Source organism: Neophocaena asiaeorientalis, unplaced genomic scaffold (genome assembly GCF_003031525.2).
Source record: "Neophocaena asiaeorientalis asiaeorientalis breed wild unplaced genomic scaffold, Neophocaena_asiaeorientalis_V1.1 scaffold40, whole genome shotgun sequence".
NCBI lineage: Eukaryota > Metazoa > Chordata > Mammalia > Artiodactyla > Phocoenidae > Neophocaena > Neophocaena asiaeorientalis.
In genome coordinates, this window is record NW_020185335.1 from 15,091,100 (window position 1) to 15,112,014 (window position 20,915).

The following is a 20,915-nucleotide window of genomic DNA, read 5'->3' on the forward strand; positions in this document are numbered from 1 at the left end:
CCGCCCCCGCGGGGCCGCCGCCGCCACGGCCCTGGTAAGAGTTGGACGGCCGCACCCGCCGCTTTCTTTCCGGCGCTCCCGCCGACGGCGAGCCCTGCCCCGAGGGGCCGGCCCGCGCTTTACGCTCAGGGCCCCGGGAAGCCAGGAGACCGCCGAGGGCGGGTCCCAGGAGCCCCGGAACCTGAGGTCGGGGGTGGACCTCACTCCGCAGCACTCGGAGAGTGCCTGGCAAGCCCGTGGTAAACACTGTGCGCTCTCTCACCTCTAATTCTTGCAGCCAGTGGGACGGCTTCGCCCCTGACCAAGCTGTCCTTACAGGGAGGCGAGGAAAGTCGGCCTCCCTGTCTCTTCTACTCACTGGCTCCACTTCTCCCTTCCAGGGCCGCAGAGAGCGAGTTGGCTCTGTTTTTGTGCCAGCCCCTGAGAGATTGAGCCCACTGAGCTGGCTTTAACAGACTGAAATCTCCCTAGGGCCCTGGTATTTCCCCACAGTGGTAGTTTGGATAAGATACAAGCCGTGGTTTGTGTGGTTCCCCCCCCCGCCCATGCAGGTGAGGCATGGAGGTGGCAGGCGACCTGGTACACACGGTTTCACTCAGTAACCAGTACTGCCCCCATATCTGTGGCTTTGTTTTTTTAAAAAAATATATTTTATTTTTTATTTATTTTTTGCTGTGTTGGGTCTTTGTTGCTGTGCACGGGCTTTCTCTAGTTGTGGTGAGTGGGGGCTGCTCTTCATTGCGGTGGCTTCTCTTGTTGCAGAGCACGGGCTCTAGGTGCGCGGGCTTCAGTAGTTATGGCTCACGGGCTCTAGAGCGCAGGCTCAGTAGTTGTGTTGCACGGGCTTAGCTGCTCCGCGGCATGTGGGATCTTCCCGGACCAGGGCTTGAACCTGTGTCCCCTTCATTGGCAGGCAGATTCTTAACCACTGCGCCACCACGGAAGCCCTGTGGCTTTGTTTCTTGCTTTTGAAAGCATCTTACCACTTTACTCCTGCTTCTAACATCCTGCTGGCGTGTCTGTGTGTGTGTGCAGGTTTCTTGTGTGAGTGCCATTCTCCCATCATCCAGCCATTGGTCAGGTGGCAGGAAGGTATTGATGGAGCTTACGGGGAGAGTTGGGAGTGAACGTGGAGCGTGGTGTGTGGGAGGAGCTCTTTGGGGCAGCTGGAACGCATATAGGGGCAGATTGGAGCATCCTGGGGTCTCTGGCAGGTGGTTCTTCATGATGCTGTTTGACTTGCGAGAGAGAGAGAGAGGGATGGAGGGCGGGCTGTAGTCTTCTCCCAGCTCTGGGAGGACCTTTGGACAGCAGGGGCTTATTCCCAGAGAGGCCTGAGCATATTCGGTTTTATCTGAAGCTCTCTGTGGCCCTGTCACATCGCCCTTGAATCATAACTTCCAATGTCTGATCACGTTCACTGGATTCATAGCTCCACAAGGGCAGGGCCTGTCTCTCGTTTTATACCTATGAATTTCTGGTGACATTGCATGCTTTGTATAGCGAATGAACGCATGTTGAATGAGTGATGGGCTCACATTTTTAAATTGGTCTTCCAGAGTACTGGACTCTGCTTTCTAAGTTTCCGAAAGAGAAACCGAAGGGACGGAATAAGTTGTTTTCCCCAGACTCTCTCATACTTGCCCATCTTAGAAGTCACTGCTTTAAGCACGTAAGAGCATCTAGAAACAATGATCTCTCCAGTCTGTTTTGAGAACTCACAGATAAGAAGAGAGGCCGCAGCGACTCCTTCTGGGCCCAGAGCTCCCCCTCCCCCGCTTGCCGAGTCCCGGGAAGAGACGGGAGGCTGATCTTCCAGGTTGCAGGTTCTGCAAGCTAGGTTTTGAGCAAGTTTCCTCAGTGACTGGAGAGGCTCAGCACGTCGGAAACCCTGGCCTGGCCCGACCCACAGGGCGCATGTGGCTTCAGGAGCCTAGTGGTGCTGGGGAGACATGGGTGCAGCAGCCACGGGGTCCTCTGTGCCGCCGTGAGCATCTGTGTCTGCTTGAGGAGCCTTCCCGGGCCCTGACCTTCCAGGAGTCACTCCCATGGCTGGTCTCCTGGGGTCCCTGGAGCCCCAGTGATTTGCTGCTAAAACCGAGTTGTTACCATCCACAGAGGTGCCTCGGGGTGTTTGGTCGGCATTTTGTAAGTGGTGCCTGCTTGGGGTTGGGGGGACTGCTGTGATACCAGCACGTGCATACAGGAAGAAGGAAATAGATATGGGGGCAGAGCCCCAGGCTTGGGGCCGCTCTGCTCCCTGCTGCGCCGGGCACTGTTGTCCACCTTGGCTGCCTGCTGGGGAGCGAGCTTGCTCTCTCTTTCTTCCTTCCTTTTCCTCCTTTTCCTCCTTTCCCTTTCTTCCCTTTTTTCCTTTCTTTCCTTCTTTTCTGTCTCTCCGTCTGTCTTTCTCCCTCTCTTTTTTTCTCTCCCTTCTGTTTCTCCTTTCCTTCCTTCCCATCTTTCTGTCTTTTCGTCTCTCTCTCTTTCCTTTCTTTTCTTTTTTCCTTTTTTTTTTATACTTCTTTCTTTTTTTTATATTCAGCATTTGTTAATTTATCTTGGCCGTGCTGGGTCTTAGTTGCAGCATGCTGGATCTTTGTTACAGCATGCAGACTTCCTGGTTGTGGCATGTGGACTTCTTAGTTGCCACATGTGGATTCTTAGTTGCGGCATGTGGGATCTAGTTCCCCGACCAGGGATCGAACCTAGGCCCCCGGCATTGGGAGCGTGGAGTCTTACCCACTGGACCACCAGGGAAGTCCTCGTTTCTTTGTTTCTTTTTTCCCTCCCTCCCTCTTCTCCCTTCCCTTCCCTTCCTTCCTTCCCTTCTTCTCATCCCTTGCGGCTTGCGGGATCTTAGTTCCCCAACCGGGCGTGGAACCCGGGCCACGGCAGTGAGAGCGCCGAGTCCTAACAGCTGGACCACCGGGGAGCTGCCCTGGGGAGCTTTTAAATGTGGGTGCCTGGGTCTCACCTAATACATCCTGACGTGGTCGGCCTGAGTGATTCTCATGTGCGGCCAAGGCTAAGAACCTCTGACCTGGTGAGCCCCAGGCTCAGCTGGAAGGCTGGCCAAGAATGCAGAGTCCCAGGCCCTGTTGAAGTTATGGTTCTCCGCGTTTGTGGGAGCCTCCTGGGCATTTCTGGAGGCCAGTGTGGGGCTTTATGATGCTAGTCTCCTGACCCCACAGCCTGCTCAGTGCCTCCCCACGGGGGTCTTGGAAGGGGTTAGCTACTCTGCCTAGGGAAGGGTTAGGGTGGCCTTGCCCCGTGCATGCCCTTCCGCCAGCTGGGCCTGCCTGAGTAGCTGCAGTTCACAGTGGTGAGAATTGGGGGTGACCCAAGCGGGCCTTCCTGTGTGATGTGAGGCCCATCCTGGGGCAGCCACAGTTGGTGAGAACCCCTCAACCCTGGCTCCCCTTGCCAGTCTTTGGGCGCAGCCTCGACGTCAAGACACTGCTTTTAAGGGTGGAAGTTGCTAAAGGAGAACGTAACCCGGCGGAGCGTTAGGCTGTCCTTCTGCGAGGCAGGGGTGGACAGCTTCCCCGTCCTCACGGCGGGCGGTGGCCTGGGCGGTGTTGCCGCAGCTGCTGCTGGTCTGTCTTGCAGGGACTGTTTCAAGGTCTTTTACGTCCACAAGTTCAGAGCTGTGCTTGGAAAGAACCGGCTGATCTTCCCAGGGGAGAAGGTAGGGTGTGGCGCCCCCTCCCGCAGGCGGCCTGTCCCGGCCGCCTCCCGCACACCTGGACTTGGGGGGTGGCCTGACGTCCGTGGGCGGGGATGGGGCATGTTGGGGGCGCAGTGCCTCCGGTGATGTTCCTTCTCCCCCAGGTGCTCCTGGCGTGGTCCGGGGGGCCTTCGTCCAGCTCCATGCTCTGGCAGGTCCTTGAGGTACGCCTGCACACCGTCCTGCACCCAGGCTGTGCCCGGTCGAACTCCAGGGTGGGGGGCTGGCACTGAGGGGCTCTTGCTTGGGGCTGGGGAGAAAGGCCCACTCCCCAGCTAGGACGCCCGAGGGCTCTGGGACGTGTGCACAAGGGGCACAGGCCCCCGAAGTGGTGTCCAGAGTGCCAGCCGTGTCCCGGTTTAGCGCCCCATCCCTTTGCTGGACTGCGTTAGAAACACGTTGCTGGGAAGCCATGTGTGCGCCACGCCAGAGCGCCCCTCAGAGTGTCCTGGGGCCCAGGGCCCTCCCCGCAGTCCTGGTGGTGTGTCAGGATGGTGAAACGAGCAGGCGTTTCGGGGGCCTAGAGGGCATGGCTCTGGCGGGGGGCAGGGTGGCTTCCCTGAGAAGTTTGAGGGGAGACCCGGAGGAGCCGGGGCGCGGCCGGGTGGCGGAGGGGCGCGGGGCGGAGACTGGCAAGGGGCATGGGGGCGGCGCCCGGAAGGCTCAGCTTGGGCGTCGGAGGCCTTGGCCCGCGTGGGACACACACGGATTCCCTGGGCTCTGTGAGGGGCTGTGGGGCGGTCTGTACCAGGGCTAACGGGAGGCGGCCCAGGGCTTCGGCACAGCGCTTCTGTGCTTGGCCTTCTGTGCTTGCCTCCTGGTCCCCTAGCCCTGGCCGGAGGCTGTGAGAGCAGCGGCCCACCCCGGCTCTGTCCAGCGCCTGGCTGTGGACCTAAGGCCCTTTCATGTCCACCCCAGGGCCTGAGTCAAGATTCTGCCAAGAGACTGCGTTTCGTGCCAGGGGTTGTCTTCGCCGATGGTACGTGTCGCTGCTTCTCCCGGGCCGTGGTGCTCGGTTGGGCCCGCTGACGGCTGGCGCTGTGCCCACACAAAGCCCTGGTGGGGGCGTTTCTCTCGAGATGATGCCCGTGTTCGACAGGCAGCACCGCTGCTGTCTTAAATCTCAGACCGTCCAGGTTTGGGCGGGAGCATCTGCCTGGCGTCTGTCACGGGGTCAAGGGCACTGAGTGAGAAGGGCGAGTTCTTTTCTCCCCAACCAAAACAGAGAACCCCCCCCCAGCTACTCTGAAAACGACCTGCAAGGACACAGGTCAGCGTCCAGAGACTGCTTGCCTCCAGGGTGCAATGGCCTTGGCCCTGACCTTACTCTCCTTTCTGCCTGCGGTTCTCAGAGGGAGCAGCCTGTGGCCAGAGCCCAGAGGACCGAGCAAAAACCCTGGCCGAGGTGAAGCTGGTCCTGCAGACCGTCGGCTTCCCGTGGCACATCGTCGCCTTGGAAGAGGTGGGCAAGCTGTCCCTGCTAGAGCGCCCCGGGGTGACTGCTGGGTGTCCCAGAGGGGCGCCAGCCTGTTTCCCCACGTGGGGTGGGCTGGCCCTCACACACTCCTCCCCGCCCCAAATACACACAAGGTGTTCAGCCTGCCGCCGTCTGTGCTGCGCTGCTCTGCCCGGGAGCCAGTGGGGACCGAGGGAGCCTACAAGGCGGCCGTGGACAGTTTCCTACAGCAGCACCATGCCCTGGGGGAGGAGAAGCAGAGCCGGCCCTGCCCCCAGCACCCCCAGGGCCGGGCTGGGCTGCCCACAGCCAGCCAGACTGAGGCTCTGTCCAGACTCTTCAACTCAGTTAAGACGCTGACGGCCAAGGAGGAGCTTCTGCAGACGCTGCGGTGAGTTCCCTGCCACCCCAGGGTGCCAGCCCCGTCCCTCCCACCCAGGTCCTGAGACCCTCTCCCCCCTGCCCCCCGGAGTTCTGGGCCTATCCTACCTGGGCCCCTGAGACCCCCTGCCCTGCCCTGCAGGACCCACTTGATCCTGCACGTGGCCCGGACCCACGGCTACTCCAAGGTGATGACGGGGGACAGCTGCACCCGCTTGGCCGTCAAGCTCATGACCAGCCTGGCACTGGGGAGAGGGGCCTTCCTCGCCTGGGACACGGTGCGCCTGCAGCTGCTCAGGGCCGCGTCCCCACCCTCCTGGCCCCTTTCTCTTGACGCGGCGTCTCCTGAGTCGGGTTGCCCGCGAGGCGGGGGGTAGCCCGTGACCCCCCAGCTGGCAGGGGAGGAGGGGGTGCTGTGAGCCGGTCAGCTGCGGGCGGCAGGGAACGCTGTGCCCCCCGCCCCCAGGGCTTCTCAGACGAGCGACACGGCGACGTGGTGGTGGTGCGGCCCATGCGCGAGCACACGCTGAAGGAGGTCGCCTTCTACAACCGCCTGTTTGCCGTCCCCTCTGTCTTCACGCCGGCCGTCGACACCAAGGTCAGCGGTGCCCGCGCCGCGTGTCGTGCTCTCCGGGAAGGGGTGGCTCTCGAGGGAGGAGGGTGCCCAGCTGGGGGTCATGCACGTGGGGGAGGGACGGTGGGGCAGCCTGACATTTGTCAGCGACGCTTTGTCTAACGACAGGGACGCTCAAAGAGCAGGGGCCCTGGCTGGCTGCACCGCAGACTCTCGGGCTGGTGGTGTAGAGAAGCCCGTGCTCCCTGCTCTCAGCGGGCCCTGACCGGCCCCCTTGTCTCATTGCTCCCAGGCCCCGGAAAAGGCCAGCATCCACCGGCTGATGGAGGCCTTCATTCTCAGGCTGCAGGCCCAGTTCCCCTCCACGGTCAGCACCGTGTACAGGTGGGTGTGTGTGGGTACCGGGAGGGGGCCCTGGGAGGGAGTGGAGCCCCCCAGCCGACGGTGCCCTGTCCCCCACCCCCAGGACGAGCGAGAAGCTGGTGAAGGCGCCCAGGGATGGCTGTGCCGCCGGCAGCCCCGGGCCCCGCTGCCTGCTCTGCATGTGCGTGCTGGACGTCGACACTGCCGGTGTGTCCCTGCGCAGGGTGCTGGGGGAGAGGCACCGGCGAGCGGGCATGGGGGCTGCGCGGCCCCCGAGGTCCCCTCAGCTCCTCTCTGCTTGCAGACAGTGCCACGGCTTTTGGGGCCCAGACCTCCTCGCAGCTCCCCCAGACGCAGCCCCCCGTCGCAGAGGCTGAGGCGCCCACCGTGTCCCGCTGCCGCAGCGGGATGGGCAGGGCCCAGCACTGCTGCAGGATGTGAGTCCCTGCCTTGTCCTGTCAGCCCCACCCGCCATGGTCGGCACCTCGCGGCTGCACGGGGGAGGGGTGTCCTCGGGCCTTTGCTGAGCCTTCTGCTCGCGCAGGGAGGAGGACGACCCCCGCGCCCGTGTGATTGAGCAGCTGTGCTATGGCTGCCGTGTGAATATGAAGGACTTGGTGAGTGGAAGCCTCTCCCCCGGGTGAGGGGGCAGGTGGGCACTGGCCTGGGTTTGTGCCACGCAGCCCCGGCACCAACGTCAGCTCTCTGTTGCAGCCCTCCCTGGACCCCCTGCCACCCTACATCCTGGCCGAGGCCCAGCTCCGCAGCCAGAGGTACTGCCCGCTCTGCCGGGGTGGGCGGGGGCGGCTAGGAGGGGTCCTTCTGGGTCTCGGTTCCCAGCATGCGGCTTCCCCAGGGCCGAGGCTGAGCAGGAGATCCAGGAGTGTCTGCCGGAGGCCCACGAGGACGGGGCACGGCCTGGCGCGACCTCAGCGGAGCAGGAAGGCGCGGATGGGCGGGTGGCCTGTGATCACCCATTTGTATAAATAAAAAGGTTTTAATTAGAAAACTCTACAGTACGAGTGGGCAGGGGGCGCCGGGCCGCCGGGCCCCACAGGGAGGACGGTAAGAGCAGTCCTGCACCGGGCCGAGGCCCCGGCCCTGCTGCGAGCGTCCCTAGTCTTTGTCGCGCGTCCACGCGATCAACGTCTCGGGCGAGCGGTACAGGAAGATGAGCTTGGCGTACAGCTCCTCCTCCAGCTCCAGCTCCCGAGTCTCCCGCACCAGGAAGATGTCCTGGCACAGCTTGAGAATGCGGTCCACGCACGGCAGCTCCTCGAACATGATGGAGTGCGAGATCTCGCTGAAGAAGCCGCGCACGAACTTGCCGATGACCAGCACGATGGACACGTACAGCCCCATGATCCTGCAGGTGGGCGAGTGAGCGTCGGGGCTACGGCCTGGCCCACACCCCAAGCCCACGCCCTGGCCCCGCCGCACTCACCCGTAGCCAGCCAGGAAGCCCAGGCTGGGCGGGCTGACCTTGTCGCTGAAGATGACCATGGGCAGCAGGTTGCAGTCAACCTGGCAGTCCTGCAGCTCGATGACCCACCACTCGAGGAAGCCAGCTGCCCCCGAGCCCACGCGCTCCCTGCGCAGCTGGATGCGCACGCCGAGGTAGTCAGCCTCCTCGTCTGGGTCGGAACCAGGAGGCATCAGGCCACTGCCCTGTCCGGGGCCGAGGCCACGGCTGGCACCCCCGCCCTGGCACCCCCGCCCCACTCACTGGGCTGCAGCTGCTTCACGGGGTTGGCTTCAGGCCCGTTGGGGGCGCGGATGTACTTGGGGAAGAGGTGGGGGATGACCCTGTGGGAGGAGGCCGGCAGGTCAGGCCCAGCCCAGCCCTTATGCAGCCCCCCGGCCCCCAGGCCCCACTCACACGGACTGGTCTGAGGTGCCCTCCAGCAGGCTGGCCAGCTGCCTCCGGGTGGTGCTGTTGGGGGCCAGGCCCAGGGTGTGCTTCTCGTTGGTGTACTCCACCGTGCCGCCCTTGGCCAGGTCCCTACGACAGCACGAGGTGTGACCCCCACGGGCGTGCCCCCCAGCCCCAAGCCCGGCCCCTCCTGTCCCGGGACGCACCTCTGGAAGTTCCAGGTGAAGCGCAGGGTGATGTCGGCGCTGCCGTTATACAGTTCCCGTTTCATCTGCGCCCGGCTTGGCGGGCTGATGCGCCAGAGTGCCCCGGAGCTCCCCTCGATCTGCGCCGTGACGATGTCCTCGGGGCTGTACTGGCTGATGAACTGCATGGCCAGCTGGGCGGAGGGCGGCACCTCAGCGGGGCACAGCCGGGCCCCCTCCCACCCCTGCGTTTGCGTTTGGGGGCACTCACCGGCTGGGGGTCAAACTGCTTGGACAGCTCCTCGTAGGCCTGGTGCGTGAAGGGCACGATGGACGGCTGCTGGGCGCTCATGGTGAACAGGGGCTGGCGGTGGGGACACGGTGACGTGGCGCCACGGGAGCTCCCCCGCCCCAGGCCACCAGCAGCCACGGGAGGGCGAGCTCGTCTCCCGGGCAGAGGCCGCTCACCTCGTAGCCACCCAGCTTGAGGGTGACGGTGACGTCAGTGGGCTGGTTGACGACGCCGACCACGGACCGCACGAGGGACATGAAGAGCAGCGGGAACCAGATGATGGCCACGAGGAACAGGATGATGAGGCCGCCCATGCCGTACTTGACGATCTTCTTCTTCTTCTGCCCCTTGGGCTGCGGGTATTTCTGGGGGTTGGGGGGCGTGGGGCAATACAGGTCACCCGGTGCGGCTCTGCGCCGTGCCGAGCAGCCTGCCTCCCTGCTCTGTGGCGGCGGGCGCCATGGTCTCAGGCTCCCCTGTGGCCCCCACGAAGTCGAGCCTTGACTGAGCATTGAAACTGAAGCCGTGGCAGTGAAGACAGTGGGGACCGGGGAGTAGAGCCCAGAGCCAGAAACAGACCCTTCCTCTGCGACTCTGCAGAGGGGCGGCTGGACACCCACGTGCTGAAGAGTCACGCTGGGCCCTTAAACCCTCGGCAAAAGTGAACTCGAACCTAAGACCTAAAACGGTAAAAGCCTTCGGGGCAAATGTCTCTGAGAAGCATCTAGTGTTCGGGACACACAAAGAACTCTCACAGCAACAGAAACCACCCAAGTAAAAGCCGGCGAGACACGTGAGCGCACGTCTTCCCAAGGTGATACACGAGTGACCCACAAGCACAGGAAAAGATGCTCGACGTTATTAGTCACCAGGAAATACAAGCAGAACCGCCTCACCCCTACCAGGACCGGCGAGATCCCACAGTAACACGTGGGCAGGTAGGATGGCGCCCCCGCCAGGCAACACCCACGCGGCAGTTCCACTCCTGGGTGTGCACCCAGGAGAAAAGGGGGCCTGTGGCCACAGTTCTGGACGTGAATGGCCATGGGGGCGTCTTTTAGGGCACCCAAAAAGGTGTCCTAGGCCACGTCATGCTGACAGAAGCGTGAAGTCCAGTCACGGAAGGCCATGTGTCCCGTGATTCCACGTAAATGGGAACAGGCACATCCGTGTAGAAGACGAACAGGGGCCAGGGGCTGGGGACTGACTGCTAGTGGGAATGGGCTTCTCTCCGGGTGACGGGCACTAGCTTAAATGGACTGCTGACGCTCGCCTAAGTCTAAATAGACCAGAAACCACCAAACGAGGTGTGGGAATTTTATCAATAAAACTGCTAAAAAAGAAAAAAAAGCACGAAAACCCAACTAACATTTTAGTGCCCACACCATGACCCGTGCTAGTGAACCAGGGCCCAAGAAGCCAGGCCTCTCCTGCCCGGCGTCTGCTCAGGCCCCTCTGTGGTTGGCCACCCCAACACGGCCACATTCATTGTCCCCTCGAAGAAGCCCCTTCTGGCCTCCAGGAAGTTTTTAGGACGATGCTCTCTGGACTCACGTTTCGTGGGCTGTGAACCCCAGGAGGGACCCCGGTGGGGCGTGACCGGTGTCCCCTGCTCCCCCCACCCCGGGGCCCGGGCACCTTTTCTGTCTCTCGGCTACACTTGATGATGAAGATGTTCGCATAGATGTCCTCCACGCACATCCAGCTGGACAGGGACAGCGTGGTGTCCGTCCACACCCAGTCCATCACAGCCCGCAGCTCCACCAGGAACGGCACCAGCCGGAACCTGCCGGAGACCGGGGCGCCGTCAGGAGGGCCGGTGGGGAGGACAGCCCTGCCGCAGGTGCCCAGGCCGGCCACACTCACCCCTGGAAGAGGAAGAGGTTCAGGTGGTTGTACTTCTTGGTGAGGAAGTTGCCGAGGATGCGGGTGGGGTAGCCGCAGCGGATCTGGTAGGCGGACAGGGCGAAGTAGATGCACTTGACGAAGTACCACAGCTGGGCCACCGCGTTCTGGCTGAACATGCTGGATGGGACAGGAGCCGGGGCAGGTGCCTGTCTTGAGGCCGGAGCTCCACGGTCCCCGCCCCGGCACCTACCGCTCGGTGACAGCGGGGAGCCCCGGCACCTACCGCTCGGTGACGGCCGGCAGGATAAAGAACATCCACAGGTGCACGGCCAGCACCAGGACCACCTGGAAGGCCAGCTTGCCCAGCACGGTCTTGCGCAGGTAGAGGGCGCGGTCGACCACCATGGTGCTGAACTGGATCAGCAGCATGACCAGGAAGGCCTCCGGCACTTGGTCGTCTGACAGGGAGGACGTGATGTCTGTGGCCGCCGAGTGCTTCTGTAGCCGGGGGAGCAGAGGTCAGGGGCACGGCCGCAGATGCGGGGCTGTGCTCGTGGGGGCCCTGAGACCCAACTCACCCCAAAGGCCCAGAATCCGAAGATGATGACGACGAAGTCGACGACGTCGGCCAGGAACATGAGAGCATAGACGTCGGTGGCCGCGCGGTACTTGGTGTGCAGAATGTCGTGGAAGAAGCGCCTTACAGGCCAGTACACGCTTCGGACCCTGCAGGCGAGCGGCCTCAGTCTAGGCCCCACTCCTCCCACCCACCCTGGCCTGGGCGCTCCCGGCCGGGTCACTCACAGGGACAGGCAGAAGCTCTGCAGCCGGAGCCCCAGGGCCCTCACTCTTTTGCAGGGGCGGCTCTGCCTCTCCTCGCTCTCTGCAGCCGCCGCAGCCGCCGCCTCCGCTCCCACCTCCTTGTCCTCGCCTTCTGGGGGGGAGCAGCCGCTGCTGACGGAGCCCACGGTACGGGGCTGGGCCCGGCTCAGACTCCTGACCATCCCGAGACCCCACAGGGGCTGCTATTGCCCCGCCTCACAGACCAGACTGAGTGCAGGGTCCCCCTCCCCCCCCACTGAGGGTCACCAGCAGTGGCCGTCAGGGACGCAGCTGGGGCAGTGGCTCCACCAGGTGGGCCGCGATGGCTGCACGTGGCCAGGCCCTCGTACCAGGGGCTACCCGTTCTCTGGGTCCTGTGCTCTCCTTCCTCCTCTTCCTGAGACGCAGGCTGAGCCTCTCGTCACGGGGCTCTGGGGGCCCGTCCTTGGCTTCCACCGGGATGTCGTCCTCAGTGGGGGCCCTGGCCACCCCTGGCTCCCGCTGGGGTCCCAGCAGGGCCGGCTCCTCCTCAGCCGCCTTGTCCTTCCCACCACCCCTGTCACGCTCCTTCGGGACAGGGTCCTCGTCGTGGTCCCAGAGGCCGTAGCACTGTGGAGGGACGTGCGGGGCTGGTGAGAAGGCCGGCGTGGCAGCACTGGGCAGCACATGGCGTGGGCGAGGTGGCCAGGCCCACGCTGGGCCTCGCGGCATCCGGCCTGCCTCGGAGCAAGGTGGCTGGGCGTGCGCGCAGCCATGTGCGCTGTGTGCCCGCGTGTGCGCGCGCGAGAGGCGGCCCTGCACGGCCGTGTGTGCTGAGCCCGTGTGTGTGTGTGTGCGGGAGGCAGCGGCCCTGCGCGGCGCGTGTGCTCACCAGCAGCTGGGCGCGGTGGAAGAAGAGCACGATGAGCTGCGGCAGGTCGCACTTGACGTAGCTGTCGCTCTTCTCCAGGCCCAGGATGCGTGGCGGGAAGTAGGGCTTGTTTTCATAGCGCCGCAGCACGGCGTGGCTGTTCCAGGGGAAGAAGCCGAACTGGAACAGGTACTTGGCGACCACCGTGACCTGCAGGCAAGAGGAGTCAGTGGGGCGCCGGCCCCCGACCCCCACCCCCACCGCCAGCCGCGATGCCAACCTCGGTGAAGATGATGGCCGTCATCCAGAAGCGCTTGCTGGGCCGTGGGATGGACAGCATGGCCCACAGGAAGACCAGCACGGGCAGCATCAGGGAGGCGGCCGAGGCGGTGACCATGTGGTTGAGGATGATGACGAAGTAGCAGAGTAGCTCCGAGTGGGCGGCCACACACTGGTACACGGCCTCCAGCAGCCGCAGCACACGGCCCTGTCCCGCCGCGAACCGCTCGGCCTCCTCCAGCTCCGGGATGTGCAGGCACCTGCGGGGGGACCACGCTCAGAGCCTCTGGGGCCACCAGGCGGGCCTGGGCCCACCGGCCCTCCCGCCGTACACCCCTCCCCGCGCACCTGTCCAGGAGCAGCTCGCTGGCTGTGCGCGTTCTGGCGCGGCCGCTGGCGGGAAGCTCCCGGGAGCCGTGCAGGGAAGCCCCGGGCTCGGTGACCGTCTCCTCGCCGCTGCTCTGGGTGTTACAGCTGGCACTCAGAGGGCTGCTGATGTCCTCCGTCACGCTGCTCTGTGGCTCCTCCGCCCCCAGCCCGCTGCAAGAGGGGCGGGTCACAAGGGGTCCTGTGCGCCCCTCAGGCTCTGGGGCGGGCCTGGAGGGCTTCAGGGTCTCGGTGGATGAGGGCCCAGCCGGCTGCCTGCCCCTGTGCGGCAGCCCAGGTGCCGGGGCTGGACCTCACTCTGGGCCAAAGACAGGCCGGGCGGGGTGGGTCCCCGCTCCTACCTGGATGGGGTGCTCAGTGCATCACGGATCATCTCAGCTTCGCTGGCATACAGCTGGTCCAGCACGTCCCGGCGCACCTCTCCGCCCTGCAGGGCAGCGAGGGGCTCAGGGCAGCCGCGGTGGGCGAGAAGGCGTGGGGGTGCCCTCAGTGGGTGTGGTGTGAGCGCAGGGGGTGGGGCAGGGGCGGCCCACTCACCCGGAGCAGCTCCTGCGTGAGCAGGTAGCGCTCAGCACGCAGCACGTCACTCGTGGCGCGGTGGTGCCGCGTGAAGTCGTGCAGCCAGCGCGTCAGCTCGTCCACCAGCGCCTGGCCCAGCACCCACAGGAACTGCATGGTGCTCAGCGCTCGCTGCATCACGTGGCTGCGGCCTGCGGCGAGGGCGAGGCACGCCGGTGCTGGAGGGGCGGCTAGCGGGAGACCCCCAGCCCCCCAGCCCCCAGCCCTCGGGCCAACTCACCGGATACCTCATCCTCCAAGCCCTCTGCCAGCTCTGCCTCCTGTCTTGGGTCACCGCCTGGGCACGGGGGTGCTGGTCAGCGCCTTGCAGCCCCACCTCCCTGCAACCCGCCAGCCGCCGGACTCACCCGTGGGCAGCTGCCCTGCCCGCTCCTGCCGCTGCTGGTGCAGCACCATCTGGGCGTTGGTCACCCACGCCTGGTACGCCATCTGCAGGCCAGGGCCCCAGGTTAGCACGCGGCCTCCCCTGACCTGATCCCGTTAGCCGAGGAGCCTGGGGCCAGGAGGCCCAGCTGGGGGCCGTCCGCTCCCTGCGCCTGGGCAGGAAATGGGCCACGGAGCTGTGGGGGGAGGACTGGGCGGTGCGTGCCGCCCACCCAGCACGTCCTGCTTGTCAGCGCCAGGCCCCATGCTGAGAGCCAAGGGCCCGAAGACGGACAGGAGAACGTGTGCCCAGCATACGCTGAGCCCGTCTGCAGGCCACAGCGGCCCCGCCAGCCCGCGTGCTCACCTGGAAGGCGCTCTGTGCTGACGGCCGGGCATCCTCGGGCTGCACCTCCTCCTCTTCCTCGCTGTCCGACTCGAACAGGAAGTAGTCCCCGGAGTGGATGACTGCGGGCAGGGGTCACTGAGAGCCGGCCGCCCCCGTGGCTGGGCTCCACACCTCCCTCCTCGTCCCCCGGACCCTCAGGTCCGTCTCCTCGGTTCGGGGCGGGTCTGGGAACAGCCTGGCCATGCTAGACTCCCTCAACAGCCTGCGACCCTGGGCCAAGGCCTGCACGCCACCCTCCCCCCAGCGATGGCCATGGGGGCAGGGGGCAGTGAGCAGCAGGCTGGGGGACTGTGGCACGGGACCAGACCAGGCGAGAGAAACGCGTGGAGGCAGGGCGAGAAAAGCAGGGGCAGTGCCGACCAGCAGCCGGGGTCCAGGCTTCCGAGCCCACGCATCAGGAAGGAGACAACAGAGCGTGTGGTCGGGGGCGTGGCCCGACGACAGCGAGGCTCAGCAGGGAACCTGAGAGCCCACGCACGGGGCTCCTGGGGGTGCCGGCCAGGTCAGCGCAGGGCGCGCCCCCTCCGTCCCGGGGGAGCCGGCGCCCAGGGTGCGGGAGGCCTGCCTGGCACACAGCAGCTCTGAGAGGGCAGCCAGGGCAGGCGAGGCGGGGGCAGTACCTGTGGCGTGGTCCAGCCAGGGTCGCCGCCACTGTGGCCGTGGCGAGGAGCCCCCTGCACTGCCGGGCCCTGTGGAGGGGCGGGGTGAGCGTGAGCCAGCGGGGAGCCCCCAGGGCAGCGAAGGGGCAGGCCATGTGTGGTGCCGTGTGTGGGGGGGGGGGGAAGTCACGGGCTGGCCACGTGGCCCGTGGGGACAGAGAGACCAAGCGGCACAGGGTGGTTGGGCCGGGAAGCCCCGTGGGATGCCACACAGCACAGACGCAGGCAGGCTCCACCAGGCGTGGACACACGGGGACGCGGGGCCCATCCACACTCACCTGACTCCTGGCTGGGGTCCAGGGAGCCCTGCAGGTGGCCGCGGCCGGCCCGGCCACGCCTGTGCTTCTCCTGCTTGGCCCGGATGCGCTCCATCCTGCAGGGCGGGAGGCGGCTCAGCGCAAGGTGGGGCGGGGCCAGAGAGCCCGGGGCCCCACCCACGCGGCACCTACTGTCTTTTCAGCTGGGCCAGCGACTTCTCCTCCGCCCTGCGGTGGAGCTCGATGCTCTTGAGGTTGGCAGCGTTGTAGAGGCCGAAGCCCCTGTGGGGCAACAGCGGGGGTGGGGCATTAGCTCCGGCTCAGCCTGGCGGCCCAGGTCCTGCGCACCCACAGCAGCAGGGGCCCAGCCCACAGAGCTCAACACCCGCCTTGTCGCATGCTGCTTCTGTGAGAGAGACCCTCCCGCAGCCTCCAGTCTTACGGGGTAGAAGATGGGGGGGTGGGGGGTGGGAGAGCCGCTGGCCCACCAGCCAAAGCGCAGGGATGCGCCCTCAGGCCAGCGCGGTGGCCACGACCGGCCCAAAGCACCAGCTGGTGGCAGAGCCGGGGCCGAGGCCACATACCACCGGGGTATGGAGAGGGTCCTAGTGGGTCTGTCTCCTCGGTTCTCCCTCTAGGGGGCGGGCCACGTCACAGAGGGACGGCCCGGGGTGCGGCGGGGGGCCCACCTGGAGGCCTGCAGGGCAGTGGCGCGGAGCTCGGCCCGGACGTACAGGAAGTAGTAGCTGAGGAAGACGCGGCGCTGCAGCAGCAGGAACAGGAAGCAGACGCTGTCCCACAGGACGCCCGCCTCCTCCACAGGCAGCAGGCAGTCCTGGTCGCGGCCCAGCATCTCCGTGGCTGCGGATGGACGCCAGCCAGGTCAGGGTCCTGGAAGCCGCGTACGTCCCCACGCGCCTCGGGGCCCCGGCCGCCCGCCTCGCCCACTCACGGTTGTAGTAGCCTTTGACCGTGCACACGAGGCTGAAGAGCTGGATGACCCAGCAGAAGCTGCTCTGCATCTGCTCCACGAAGACGCAGGACAGGAGCTGAAGGCGGGAGGAGGGTCAGCCTGGGCGCCCCTGGGCGGGGGCTGGGGGCTGGGGGCCGGGCTCACCGAGAGCATGTTCTTGGAGACGATGACGGTGACGTTGTAGAGGATGAGGCAGTCCCACAGCACGAGGCGGGTGCGCGTGTCCTTCTGCTGCAGGCTGGTGCCAAACAGCAGCAGGTAGAAGCAGGCCAGCAGGTAGCCCAGCCCGAAGATGCTGACGCGTGTGGCCCCCGTGACAAACACCACCACCAGCACCAGCCAGAAGAGGTAGCGGAAGACGGCCACCTTCAGCATGTCGAGGTAGGACCTGCCGGGCAGAGCGTCACTCTGGGCCCTGGTCACCGCGCCTCCGCCACAGCCCAGGACTAGGGGGACTCCCGGGCGGCCCCCCTGCTGCGGGGCCAGCATCCGCCCCTCGTCCCGGCCACAGAGACACCCCTGGCGGCGCACGTCCTGGCTCAGTCCCGCTCGAGCCCAGGCGCGTCCGTCGGCCCCGGGAGCCGTGCGGCCTCTGTGACGCCCACCTGCAGTGGATGAAGTTGGGCACGGGGTTGGGCTCCCCCTGCAGCAGCTCCAGGCGATCAGTGTTGATGCCTGCCACGTGCCGCCACTCCTCCGTGCGCTCGGCCGAGAACACCTGCCACTGCTGGGAGGCGCAGAGCAGCAGGAGGACGTCATCTGTGGGCACACAGGAGGCCACTGCCGCGCCGCCCCCGGGGAGCGCTGGCTGCACAGAGGCCTGGCCCACGACGGGGTGCAGGGCACTTCCCGCCCGGCATTGCCCTCATCCCCCAGGCCCTGGGCGGAAGCATGCACGCGTGTTTGCACCGGCATCTACACACAGCGTGGATGCGCACACAGATGTGGGGGAACACGTTGTCTGTACACGTTCTGCATGTGTACACGTGGGGGTCTACGTGTGCCACACGACTGTCAGGAAGTGAGGCCAACGTGAGCCTGACTACACCCGTGTCCTCCCCCACATCCATACCTGTGTGCACACCTGCGCCCACACCGTGTGGCAGGAAGCGCACGTGAGGTGGACCGTGGGACCAGGCACGCTCACGGAACACACCCCCGCGGGGAACTGTAGGACTGGACTGGCCGCAAGGCCTGGACGATTCAGCCCTCGCTGGCCGCAGAGGAGGGTCGGCGCTGCCTGCCACCTATCCCGCGGGAACCTGCACAGCTTCCTGCATGGCCAGCAGTGCCGTGTGTGCACGAGGGGCCCCAGGGGACTCACTGATGAGGTTGGTGGCGTTGGGGGCACTGAAGAAGTCCGGCAGGTACAGCCATCTGATCAGGGCAGAGTTCATGGGGATAGCCTGGCTCCAGCGCCACGGGTAGTCTGTGGGAAGAGGGTGCTCATCACCCACCACCCCAACCCGTCCCCAGCGTCCCCGGGTGTCACTTGGACACCCACTCCCACCCGGAGACTCCAGAGCACACAGGACCAGCGAGCCCAGTTCTCACGGACATGTGCCCCAGGCGCCAGTGGCTGGGGAGGGGTACATGGGCAGGTGGGCGGGGCACAGCCTCATGTGTGGGCCACAGTCGGCGTGGACCCGAATGAGGCTTCATTGTGCACCTGGCAGAATGGCTAAAATAAAACCATGTGGATGCCAAGTGCTGGCGTGAAGATGAAGGAGTGGGACCACCCCGGGTGGTCATCCCAGAGAACTGAAAACCACGGCCACACAAACACCTGTGCGCCACCCAACGAACGAACGTCTGCAGGAGCTTATCCCCGACATCCCAGACCTGGAAACGGCCCAGTGCCATCTGAGGGGGAAAAGGTCAAGCCAGCTCTGGCGCGCCCAACCCGTGGAAAACTGCCCAGCAAGGAACGTGAGCAAAGCGTCATCCAGGCCACAGCCCAATGCACCTTAACTGCATCTCATGAGATAAACCAGACTCCTAGGTTACACCATCCAAAGGCAAACCATAGGGATGGAGACCAGGGTGGGCGCTGGGGATGGGAGGGGGGCAGGGACCTGGGGACGGACACAGCTCTACATGCTGGTCAGCACCACACAGTGAATTCTACTACATGGTTGGGGGAGCCCGGGACGGAGCGCAGACTGACAGGTGATCTAACTGGACAGCGCGTGTATAACGCGCCTTCCGGGAGGGGCCAGGAAGAAAGGAGCTGCCCTAAGTAACTTTGCAAACGGCGTCTTGACGGAACACAGACACTGTCCACCAAGGCGAATAGAGGAGCAGTGACACGGCATGGCAACACGCACACCCGGGGCCCAAGTCTTGGTTTCTGAATTCCACCCTCACTGAGGCAGCAGCACCCGGCAGACCCCAAGGCTGAGGACGTATCCCAGGGCCAACGCGGGTACGGTGTGGACACAGCACCAGCGACAGGAGTGCAGCAGAAGCCTGGGGATACAGGCCCAGAGTCTCTCTCTACAGATAAAGCAAACAACCGCACAGATCAGTAGGGAGAAGGGCCACAGCTCTTCTTTACAGACGATGCCAATCGATCACCACAGGAGACAGAAAATCACTGTGAGAAAACCAGACAGCCCCTGCGGGCGGATCCACAGAGCGCGCTGAAACCAGCGGGCGAGAGTCTACAGGGAGACAAGACTCCTGCCGGGTCCTAAGCTTGCCCTGCAAGTGAACATGCGACAGTGACGAGCAGCGGCGAGACTGGCGGAAAAGGGGTGTCACCCGCGATGAGACACACCAGCCCCAGCGTGACGCACCGAGATGGGCAGGTCACGGCTGTGGTTTTCTTGCCAAAAGTGCTTAACCTGGTCTAAGGAAGAAACACCCCTCGATGCTGGGATGAGGGGTGTTCTACAAACGACCACTTCCTGCTCCCCCCAGTCTCAAGGTGATGAAAGACAAAGGAGGCCAAGGAGCCGGCCGAGGACCGAGAGCGGTGGGGGCCCCTGGGGACAGCCATGCGGCCCGTGGCTCCGGCCGTGGTTGGTGGCCTGGCCCCCATTTTGGTTCTTAACTTTGGTCGCTGTGCTGGGTCGCTTCAGAGGCGGGCGTTCATGTCGGGGAAACTGGGTGGAGGACGTTCAGGAACTCTACTCTGCTTCTGCTACTCTTCAGCCGAAACCCAGGGGCTGTGACCCAAAAGGGGCCTCTCACAGGGCAGGGGCCTGACTTCCAAAGTACTGATGCGGACACCAAAGTGCCTGCCTGCAGGGCTCCACGGGCACCTCTGAGACGCTCTGAACGTGAGCGGGAACGCAGGGTGGGTTACAAAGCGCTCAGACAGAACCCTGCACCCACTGCCAAGACAACAGGAAACAGAGCGGGAAGAGAGAGAAATCAAAGCTCCTCGCAGAGAAGCCAAGTAACAAACGTACCAGGAATAACAGAAAGCAAAAACGTCCATTTTGTGAAGTCCCGCCAACGGGAGAGTCAGCAGACGTGGACGTGCGGGGCAGAGCGCTGGTCCCCTGACAGGGTGGGCTGGGGGCCCCCAACGCCCCGATGGCCACTTGACTCCCCGTCATGGACCGTTCCTGCCCAAGCATTCCCCAGTGTCTATACGCTCTGGGGCACAACCCACAGAAGTAAGTGCAGGGCTTTCTGTGAGCCCCCTGGCCTGACTCTGGCAAGCTCACAAGAGACAGAGGCTGGGACGGTCTTGACCAAAGGCGATGGGAGAAGAGGACGGCCAAGCACTCCCGTCAGCTCCTGGTCAAAGCCAACAGCTACCAGGGACGTGGCCCTGAGGATGAGGCTGCTGAGTATGGATGGCGTATCAGACCGGGGGTGGACGGCCGTGTGTGGTCACCGTCCTGAACACAGAGGGTCCCCGCCCTGGCTGTACTGAGCGTGGAGCCCAGACTGACTCCCATTTGCCTGGGAAGAGCGTACAGCTGCTCCTTGGACTATTCTCCCAACCTCTCCGGTTATTTGAACGTTTTCAAAATAGAACGTTGGGCAAAAAGAAAGCAGAGGATGAGGGGAGGCCAGCAAGGGAGCCAGCACGACTGCAGCCCACAGAGTCCATGCACGGGGAGGAGGGGCCCGAGGCCACTCCAGGGGCTGGGATGCCCAGGTTGGGTGCAGCCACGCACGCCCAACTCACCCCACGCCCACCCCAGCCCGCAGGCCACCCTGCTCACCGATGCACAGGGCAGGGGGCATGCCCAGGCACAGCAGGTACTGGTAGAGCAGGAAGAGTGCCAGGAAGAGGCAGTAGCTGGGCCAGAGGCGGGCGATGGCCTCACGGCGCCGGCGGGTGAGGACGGCCACCAGCCAGCAGCCATGCAGGATGACCATGAAGTTCATGCGCTGTCCAATCACGTTCACGGCCATCAGGAAGCAGATCTGGGGGTGGCACAGCGGGACGAGGCGACCAGGATGGGGACGCAGTGAGCCGGGGGAGGAGCCCTCCTGGCTCTGCCTCTGGGCAGCCCAGGGTGGGGGGCAATGGCCCGGGCTCACGACAGCCCAGGCCACCCTCCTGGAGGGACGGAGAGGCTGGACACGTCTCAACGGCGGGGGGAACCAAGGCGGGGGCACCATGGCGGAGTCGAGACGGAGCCCCTCTCCAGCCGGGGCCCCAGCCCCCCG

General features: G+C 64.8%; 2 protein-coding genes across 3 annotated transcripts in view; one reads left to right on the forward strand and one right to left on the reverse strand.

Moving 5' to 3' along the window:
* Positions 1-3,570: 3,570 nt before the first annotated feature.
* Positions 3,571-7,513, forward strand: CTU2 (cytosolic thiouridylase subunit 2). 2 transcript variants are annotated; one of them, XM_024735582.1, is made up of 13 exons: positions 3,571-3,691; positions 3,835-3,894; positions 4,649-4,709; positions 5,083-5,192; positions 5,321-5,577; positions 5,710-5,845; positions 6,034-6,165; positions 6,434-6,525; positions 6,608-6,711; positions 6,809-6,941; positions 7,049-7,121; positions 7,219-7,277; positions 7,361-7,513. In XM_024735582.1, the coding sequence occupies exons 2-13, from the start codon at positions 3,874-3,876 to the stop codon at positions 7,488-7,490; spliced, it is 1,308 nt and encodes a 435-aa protein (XP_024591350.1). In that variant the 5' UTR covers positions 3,571-3,691; positions 3,835-3,873; the 3' UTR covers positions 7,491-7,513. The 2 variants fall into 2 exon arrangements, with proteins under 2 accessions (XP_024591350.1, XP_024591349.1); XM_024735581.1 differs by having other exon boundaries at positions 3,595-3,691; positions 5,710-5,755.
* The window catches only part of PIEZO1 (piezo type mechanosensitive ion channel component 1 (Er blood group)), a 53,743-nt gene continuing 40,313 nt past the window's right edge, over positions 7,486-20,915 (reverse strand). Inside the window, exons 22-51 of the mRNA XM_024735583.1 lie at positions 20,465-20,669; positions 17,605-17,709; positions 16,886-17,039; positions 16,425-16,668; positions 16,260-16,356; positions 15,997-16,168; positions 15,500-15,589; positions 15,329-15,423; positions 15,012-15,080; positions 14,350-14,450; positions 13,967-14,048; positions 13,840-13,896; positions 13,578-13,750; positions 13,382-13,467; positions 13,002-13,193; positions 12,655-12,913; positions 12,396-12,584; positions 11,875-12,133; positions 11,507-11,636; positions 11,281-11,428; positions 10,986-11,200; positions 10,721-10,879; positions 10,493-10,640; positions 9,031-9,219; positions 8,834-8,926; positions 8,584-8,756; positions 8,384-8,506; positions 8,231-8,310; positions 7,949-8,138; positions 7,486-7,870 (exon numbers count right to left, since the gene is read on the reverse strand). Coding sequence (XP_024591351.1) covers positions 7,621-7,870; positions 7,949-8,138; positions 8,231-8,310; positions 8,384-8,506; positions 8,584-8,756; positions 8,834-8,926; positions 9,031-9,219; positions 10,493-10,640; positions 10,721-10,879; positions 10,986-11,200; positions 11,281-11,428; positions 11,507-11,636; positions 11,875-12,133; positions 12,396-12,584; positions 12,655-12,913; positions 13,002-13,193; positions 13,382-13,467; positions 13,578-13,750; positions 13,840-13,896; positions 13,967-14,048; positions 14,350-14,450; positions 15,012-15,080; positions 15,329-15,423; positions 15,500-15,589; positions 15,997-16,168; positions 16,260-16,356; positions 16,425-16,668; positions 16,886-17,039; positions 17,605-17,709; positions 20,465-20,669 — 4,527 coding nt within the window. The 3' untranslated portion in view covers positions 7,486-7,620. The remainder of the gene's footprint in view (positions 7,871-7,948; positions 8,139-8,230; positions 8,311-8,383; positions 8,507-8,583; positions 8,757-8,833; positions 8,927-9,030; positions 9,220-10,492; positions 10,641-10,720; positions 10,880-10,985; positions 11,201-11,280; positions 11,429-11,506; positions 11,637-11,874; positions 12,134-12,395; positions 12,585-12,654; positions 12,914-13,001; positions 13,194-13,381; positions 13,468-13,577; positions 13,751-13,839; positions 13,897-13,966; positions 14,049-14,349; positions 14,451-15,011; positions 15,081-15,328; positions 15,424-15,499; positions 15,590-15,996; positions 16,169-16,259; positions 16,357-16,424; positions 16,669-16,885; positions 17,040-17,604; positions 17,710-20,464; positions 20,670-20,915) is intronic.